The following is an 8424-nucleotide window of genomic DNA, read 5'->3' on the forward strand; positions in this document are numbered from 1 at the left end:
CAGGAATAGTTGTGGTTGCTGCATCAGTTGTCGAACTTGGTGCTGCAGTTGAGGATGTTTGAGGGGCTCTTGTGGTAGTCAAAGTCGTTGGCGCATCAACAGTTGTTGTGGTGTCAGATAAAGTTGTGGTTGCTGCATCACTTGTCGATGTTAGCGCTACAGTTGAGGATGTTTCAGGGGTTGTTGTGGTAGCCAAAGTTGTTGTTGTTGCATCAACTGTTGTTGTGGTGTCAGATATAGTTGTGGTTGCTGCATCAGTTGTCGATGTTGGCGCTACAGTTGAGGATGTTTGAGGAGTGCTTGTGGTAGCCAAAGTTGTTGTTGTTGCATCAACTGTTGTTGTGGTTGCTGCATCAGTTGTTGTGGTTGCTGCATCAGTTGTCGATGTTGGCGCTACAGTTGAGGATGTTTGAGGAGTGCTTGTGGTAGCCAAAGTTCTTGTTGTTGCTTCAGCTGTTGTTGTGGTGTCAGATATATTTGTGGTTGCTGCATCAGTTGTCGATGTTGGCGCTACAGTTGAGGATGTTTGAGGAGTGCTTGTGGTAGCCAAAGTTGTTGTTGTTGCTTCAGCTGTTGTGGTGGTGTCAGATATAGTTGTGGTTGCTGCATCAGTTACCAACATTATTGGTACATTTGAGGATGTTTGAGGGACACTTGTGGTAGCCAAAGTCGTTGTTGTTGTTGTTGCACCAATAGTCGTTGTGGTGTCAGACATAGTTGTGGTTGCTGCATCAGTTGTCGACATTGGTGCTACAGTTGAGGTTGTTTGAGGAGTGCTTGTGTTAGTCAGAGTCGTTGTTGTTGCACCAATAGTTGTTGTGGTGTCTGATATAGTTGTGGTTGCTGCATCAGTGGTCGATGTTGGCGCTACAGTTGAGGATGTTTCAGGGGTGCTTGTGGTAGCCAAATTTGTTGTTGTTACATCAACAGTTGTTGTGGTTGCTGCATCAGTGGTCGATGTTGGCGCTACAGTTGAGGATGTTTCAGGGGTGCTTGTGGTAGCCAAAGTTGTTGTTGTTGCATCAACTGTTGTGGTGGTTGCTGCATCAGTTGTCGATGTTGGCGCTACAGTTGAGGATGTTTGAGGAGTGCTTGTGGTAGCCAAAGTTGTTGTTGTTGCATCAACTGTTGTTGTGGTTGCTGCATCAGTTGGCGATGTTGGCGCTACAGTTGAGGATGTTTGAGGAGTGCTTGTGGAAGTCAAAGTCGTTGTTGTTGTTGCATCAATAGTTGTTGTCGTGTCAGACATAGTTGTGGTTGCTGCATCAGTTGTCGATGTTGGCGCTGCAGTCGAAGATGTTTCAGGGGTGCTTGTGGTAGCCAAAGTTGTTGGTGCATCAACAGTTGTTGTGGTGTCAGATAAAGTTGTAGTTGCTGCATCAGTTGTCGATGTTTGCGCTACAGTTGAGGATGTTTGAGGAGTGCTTGTGGTAGCCAAAGGTGTTGTTGTTGTTGCACCAATAGTTGTTGTGGTGTCAGACATAGTTGTGGTTGCTGCATCAGTTGTCGATGTTGGCGCTGCAGTTGAGGATGTTTCAGGTGTGCTTGTGGTAGCCAAAGCTGTTGTTGTTGTTGCATCAACAGTTGTTGTGGTTGCTGCATCAGTTGTCGATGTTGGCGCTGCAGTTGAGGATGTTTCAGGGGTGCTTGTGGTAGCCAAAGTTGTTGTTGTTGCATCAACTGTTGTTGTGGTGTCAGATATAGTTGTGGTTGCTGCATCAGTTGTCGACGTTGGCGCTGCAGTTGAGGATGTTTCAGGGGTGCTTGTGGTAGACAAAGTTGTTGTTGTTGCATCAACTGTTGTTGTGGTGTCAAATATTGTTGTGGTTGCTGCATCAGTTGTCAATGTTGGCGCTACAGTTGAGGATGTTTGAGGAGTGCTTGTGGTAACCAAAGTTGTTGTTGCACTAATAGTTGTTGTGGTGTCAGGAATAGTTGTGGTTGCTGCATCAGTTGTCGAACTTGGTGCTGCAGTTGAGGATGTTTGAGGGGCACTTGTGGTAGTCAAAGTCGTTGGCGCATCAACAGTTGTTGTGGTGTCAGATAAAGTTGTGGTTGCTGCATCACTTGTTGATGTTAGCGCTACAGTTGAGGATGTTTCAGGGGTCGTTGTGGTAGCCAAAGTTGTTGTTGTTGCATCAACTGTTGTTGTGGTGTCAGATATAGTTGTGGTTGCTGCATCAGTTGTCGATGTTGGCGCTACAGTTGAGGATGTTTGAGGAGTGCTTGTGGTAGCCAAAGTTGTTGTTGTTGCATCAACTGTTGTTGTGGTTGCTGCATCAGTTGTCGATGTTGGCGCTACAGTTGAGGATGTTTGAGGAGTGCTTGTGGTAGCCAAAGTTGTTGTTGTTGCATCAATAGTTGTTGTCGTGTCAGACATAGTTGTGGTTGCTGCATCAGTTGTCGATGTTGGCGCTGCAGTTGAAGATGTTTCAGGGGTGCTTGTGGTAGCCAAAGTTGTTGCACCAATAGTTGTTGTGGTGTCAGATATAGTTGTGGTTGCTGCATTAGTTGTTGACATTGGTGGTACAGTTGAAGATGTCTGAGGGGTGCTTGTGGTAGTCAAAGTTGTTGTTGCATCAACAATTGTTGTGGTGTCAGATATAGTTGTGGCTGCTGCATCACTTGTCGATGTTAGCGCTAAAGTTGAGGATGTTTCAGGTGTTGTTGTGGTAGCCAAAGTTCTTGTTGTTGCATCAACTGTTGTTGTGGTGTCAGATATAGTTGTGGTTGCTGCATCAGTTGTCGATGTTGGCGCTACAGTTGAGGATGTTTGAGGGGCACTTGTGGTAGTCAAAGTTGTTGGTGCATCAACAGTTGTTGTGGTGTCAGATAAAGTTGTAGTTGCTGCATCAGTTGTCGATGTTGGCGCTACAGTTGAGGATGTTTGAGGAGTGCTTGTGGTAGCCAAAGGTGTTGTTGTTGTTGCACCAATAGTTGTTGTGGTGTCAGACATAGTTGTGGTTGCTGCATCAGTTGTCGATGTTGGCGCTGCAATTGAGGATGTTTCAGGTGTGCTTGTGGTAGCCAAAGTTGTTGTTGTTGTTGCATCAACAGTTGTTGTGGTTGCTGCATCAGTTGTCGATGTTGGCGCTACAGATGAGGATGTTTCAGGGGTGCTTGTGGTAGCCAAAGTTGTTGTTGTTGCATCAACTGTTGTTGTGGTGTCAGGTATAGTTGTGGTTGCTGCATCAGTTGTCGACGTTGGCGCTGCAGTTGAGGATGTTTCAGGGGTGCTTGTGGTAGCCAAAGTTGTTGTTGTTGCATCAACTGTTGTTGTGGTGTCAAATATTGTTGTGGTTGCTGCATCAGTTGTCGATGTTGGCGCTACAGTTGAGGATGTTTGAGGAGTGCTTGTGGTAGCCAAAGTTGTTGTTATTGCATCAACTGTTGTTGTGGTTGCTGCATCAGTTGTCGATGTTGGCGCTACAGTTGAGGATGTTTGAGGAGTGCTTGTGGTAGCCAAAGTTGTTGTTGTTGCATCAACTGTTGTTGTGGTTGCTGCATCAGTTGTCGATGTTGGCGCTACAGTTGAGGATGTTTGAGGAGTGCTTGTGGTAGTCAAAGTCGTTGTTGTTGTTGCATCAATAGTTGTTGTCGTGTCAGACATAGTTGTGGTTGCTGCATCAGTTATCGATGTTGGCACTGCAGTTGAAGATGTTTCAGGGGTGCTTGTGGTAGCCAAAGTTGTTGCACCAATAGTTGTTGTGGTGTCAGATATAGTTGTGGTTGCTGCATTAGTTGTTGACATTGGTGGTACAGTTGAAGATGTCTGAGGGGTGCTTGTGGTAGTCAAAGATGTTGTTGCATCAACAATTGTTGTGGTGTCAGATATAGTTGTGGCTGCTGCATCACTTGTCGATGTTAGCACTAAAGTTGAGGATGTTTCAGGTGTTGTTGTGGTAGCCAAAGTTCTTGTTGTTGCATCAACTGTTGTTGTGGTGTCAGATATAGTTGTGGTTGCTGCATCAGTTGTCGACGTTGGCGCTGCAGTTGAGGATGTTTCAGGGGTGCTTGTGGTAGACAAAGTTGTTGTTGTTGCATCAACTGTTGTTGTGGTGTCAAATATTGTTGTGGTTGCTGCATCAGTTGTCAATGTTGGCGCTACAGTTGAGGATGTTTGAGGAGTGCTTGTGGTAACCAAAGTTGTTGTTGCACTAATAGTTGTTGTGGTGTCAGGAATAGTTGTGGTTGCTGCATCAGTTGTCGAACTTGGTGCTGCAGTTGAGGATGTTTGAGGGGCACTTGTGGTAGTCAAAGTCGTTGGCGCATCAACAGTTGTTGTGGTGTCAGATAAAGTTGTGGTTGCTGCATCACTTGTTGATGTTAGCGCTACAGTTGAGGATGTTTCAGGGGTCGTTGTGGTAGCCAAAGTTGTTGTTGTTGCATCAACTGTTGTTGTGGTGTCAGATATAGTTGTGGTTGCTGCATCAGTTGTCGATGTTGGCGCTACAGTTGAGGATGTTTGAGGAGTGCTTGTGGTAGCCAAAGTTGTTGTTGTTGCATCAACTGTTGTTGTGGTTGCTGCATCAGTTGTCGATGTTGGCGCTACAGTTGAGGATGTTTGAGGAGTGCTTGTGGTAGCCAAAGTTGTTGTTGTTGCATCAATAGTTGTTGTCGTGTCAGACATAGTTGTGGTTGCTGCATCAGTTGTCGATGTTGGCGCTGCAGTTGAAGATGTTTCAGGGGTGCTTGTGGTAGCCAAAGTTGTTGCACCAATAGTTGTTGTGGTGTCAGATATAGTTGTGGTTGCTGCATTAGTTGTTGACATTGGTGGTACAGTTGAAGATGTCTGAGGGGTGCTTGTGGTAGTCAAAGTTGTTGTTGCATCAACAATTGTTGTGGTGTCAGATATAGTTGTGGCTGCTGCATCACTTGTCGATGTTAGCGCTAAAGTTGAGGATGTTTCAGGTGTTGTTGTGGTAGCCAAAGTTCTTGTTGTTGCATCAACTGTTGTTGTGGTGTCAGATATAGTTGTGGTTGCTGCATCAGTTGTCGATGTTGGCGCTACAGTTGAGGATGTTTGAGGGGCACTTGTGGTAGTCAAAGTTGTTGGTGCATCAACAGTTGTTGTGGTGTCAGATAAAGTTGTAGTTGCTGCATCAGTTGTCGATGTTGGCGCTACAGTTGAGGATGTTTGAGGAGTGCTTGTGGTAGCCAAAGGTGTTGTTGTTGTTGCACCAATAGTTGTTGTGGTGTCAGACATAGTTGTGGTTGCTGCATCAGTTGTCGATGTTGGCGCTGCAATTGAGGATGTTTCAGGTGTGCTTGTGGTAGCCAAAGTTGTTGTTGTTGTTGCATCAACAGTTGTTGTGGTTGCTGCATCAGTTGTCGATGTTGGCGCTACAGATGAGGATGTTTCAGGGGTGCTTGTGGTAGCCAAAGTTGTTGTTGTTGCATCAACTGTTGTTGTGGTGTCAAATATTGTTGTGGTTGCTGCATCAGTTGTCAATGTTGGCGCTACAGTTGAGGATGTTTGAGGAGTGCTTGTGGTAACCAAAGTTGTTGTTGCACTAATAGTTGTTGTGGTGTCAGGAATAGTTGTGGTTGCTGCATCAGTTGTCGAACTTGGTGCTGCAGTTGAGGATGTTTGAGGGGCACTTGTGGTAGTCAAAGTCGTTGGCGCATCAACAGTTGTTGTGGTGTCAGATAAAGTTGTGGTTGCTGCATCAGTTGTCGATGTTGGCGCTACAGTTGAGGATGTTTGAGGAGTGCTTGTGGTAGCCAAAGTTGTTGTTGTTGCATCAATAGTTGTTGTCGTGTCAGACATAGTTGTGGTTGCTGCATCAGTTGTCGATGTTGGCGCTGCAGTTGAAGATGTTTCAGGGGTGCTTGTGGTAGCCAAAGTTGTTGCACCAATAGTTGTTGTGGTGTCAGATATAGTTGTGGTTGCTGCATTAGTTGTTGACATTGGTGGTACAGTTGAAGATGTCTGAGGGGTGCTTGTGGTAGTCAAAGTTGTTGTTGCATCAACAATTGTTGTGGTGTCAGATATAGTTGTGGCTGCTGCATCACTTGTCGATGTTAGCGCTAAAGTTGAGGATGTTTCAGGTGTTGTTGTGGTAGCCAAAGTTCTTGTTGTTGCATCAACTGTTGTTGTGGTGTCAGATATAGTTGTGGTTGCTGCATCAGTTGTCGATGTTGGCGCTACAGTTGAGGATGTTTGAGGGGCACTTGTGGTAGTCAAAGTTGTTGGTGCATCAACAGTTGTTGTGGTGTCAGATAAAGTTGTAGTTGCTGCATCAGTTGTCGATGTTGGCGCTACAGTTGAGGATGTTTGAGGAGTGCTTGTGGTAGCCAAAGGTGTTGTTGTTGTTGCACCAATAGTTGTTGTGGTGTCAGACATAGTTGTGGTTGCTGCATCAGTTGTCGATGTTGGCGCTGCAATTGAGGATGTTTCAGGTGTGCTTGTGGTAGCCAAAGTTGTTGTTGTTGTTGCATCAACAGTTGTTGTGGTTGCTGCATCAGTTGTCGATGTTGGCGCTACAGATGAGGATGTTTCAGGGGTGCTTGTGGTAGCCAAAGTTGTTGTTGTTGCATCAACTGTTGTTGTGGTGTCAGGTATAGTTGTGGTTGCTGCATCAGTTGTCGACGTTGGCGCTGCAGTTGAGGATGTTTCAGGGGTGCTTGTGGTAGCCAAAGTTGTTGTTGTTGCATCAACTGTTGTTGTGGTGTCAAATATTGTTGTGGTTGCTGCATCAGTTGTCGATGTTGGCGCTACAGTTGAGGATGTTTGAGGAGTGCTTGTGGTAGCCAAAGTTGTTGTTATTGCATCAACTGTTGTTGTGGTTGCTGCATCAGTTGTCGATGTTGGCGCTACAGTTGAGGATGTTTGAGGAGTGCTTGTGGTAGCCAAAGTTGTTGTTGTTGCATCAACTGTTGTTGTGGTTGCTGCATCAGTTGTCGATGTTGGCGCTACAGTTGAGGATGTTTGAGGAGTGCTTGTGGTAGTCAAAGTCGTTGTTGTTGTTGCATCAATAGTTGTTGTCGTGTCAGACATAGTTGTGGTTGCTGCATCAGTTATCGATGTTGGCACTGCAGTTGAAGATGTTTCAGGGGTGCTTGTGGTAGCCAAAGTTGTTGCACCAATAGTTGTTGTGGTGTCAGATATAGTTGTGGTTGCTGCATTAGTTGTTGACATTGGTGGTACAGTTGAAGATGTCTGAGGGGTGCTTGTGGTAGTCAAAGATGTTGTTGCATCAACAATTGTTGTGGTGTCAGATATAGTTGTGGCTGCTGCATCACTTGTCGATGTTAGCACTAAAGTTGAGGATGTTTCAGGTGTTGTTGTGGTAGCCAAAGTTCTTGTTGTTGCATCAACTGTTGTTGTGGTGTCAGATATAGTTGTGGTTGCTGCATCAGTTGTCGACGTTGGCGCTGCAGTTGAGGATGTTTCAGGGGTGCTTGTGGTAGCCAAAGTTGTTGTTGTTGCACCAATAGTTGTTGTGGTGTCAGATATAGTTGTGGTTGCTGCATCAGTTGTCGATGTTGGTGCTGCAGTTGAGGATGTTTGAGGGGTGCTTGTGGTAGCCAAAGTTGTTGTTGTTGCATCAACTGTTGTTGTGGTGTCAAATATTGTTGTGGTTGCTGCATCAGTTGTCGATGTTGGCACTGCAGTTGAAGATGTTTCAGGGGTGCTTGTGGTAGCCAAAGTTGTTGCACCAATAGTTGTTGTGGTGTCAGATATAGTTGTGGTTGCTGCATTAGTTGTTGACATTGGTGGTACAGTTGAAGATGTCTGAGGGGTGCTTGTGGTAGTCAAAGATGTTGTTGCATCAACAATTGTTGTGGTGTCAGATATAGTTGTGGCTGCTGCATCACTTGTCGATGTTAGCACTAAAGTTGAGGATGTTTCAGGTGTTGTTGTGGTAGCCAAAGTTCTTGTTGTTGCATCAACTGTTGTTGTGGTGTCAGATATAGTTGTGGTTGCTGCATCAGTTGTCGACGTTGGCGCTGCAGTTGAGGATGTTTCAGGGGTGCTTGTGGTAGCCAAAGTTGTTGTTGTTGCACCAATAGTTGTTGTGGTGTCAGATATAGTTGTGGTTGCTGCATCAGTTGTCGATGTTGGTGCTGCAGTTGAGGATGTTTCAGGGGTGCTTGTGGTAGCCAAAGTTGTTGTTGTTGCATCAACTGTTGTTGTGGTGTCAAATATTGTTGTGGTTGCTGCATCAGTTGTCGATGTTGGCGCTACAGTTGAGGATGTTTGAGGAGTGCTTGTGGTAACCAAAGTTGTTGTTGCACTAATAGTTGTTGTGGTGTCAGGAATAGTTGTGGTTGCTGCATCAGTTGTCGAACTTGGTGCTGCAGTTGAGGATGTTTGAGGGGCTCTTGTGGTAGTCAAAGTCGTTGGCGCATCAACAGTTGTTGTGGTGTCAGATAAAGTTGTGGTTGCTGCATCACTTGTCGATGTTAGCGCTACAGTTG

At 45.5% G+C, this 8424-nt stretch overlaps 1 protein-coding gene across 1 annotated transcript; it reads right to left on the reverse strand.

The window, feature by feature from the left end:
* Positions 1-5422: 5422 nt before the first annotated feature.
* On the reverse strand, positions 5423-7521 carry LOC127514618 (mucin-5AC-like; the record flags this gene model as incomplete). The annotated part of the gene is made up of 1 exon (XM_051897658.1): positions 5423-7521. A coding segment is annotated over exon 1 (1719 nt), but the record flags the coding sequence as incomplete, so codon positions are not given.
* Between the last annotated feature and the right edge of the window lie 903 nt (positions 7522-8424).

Source organism: Ctenopharyngodon idella, chromosome 1 (assembly GCF_019924925.1).
Source record: "Ctenopharyngodon idella isolate HZGC_01 chromosome 1, HZGC01, whole genome shotgun sequence".
NCBI lineage: Eukaryota > Metazoa > Chordata > Actinopteri > Cypriniformes > Xenocyprididae > Ctenopharyngodon > Ctenopharyngodon idella.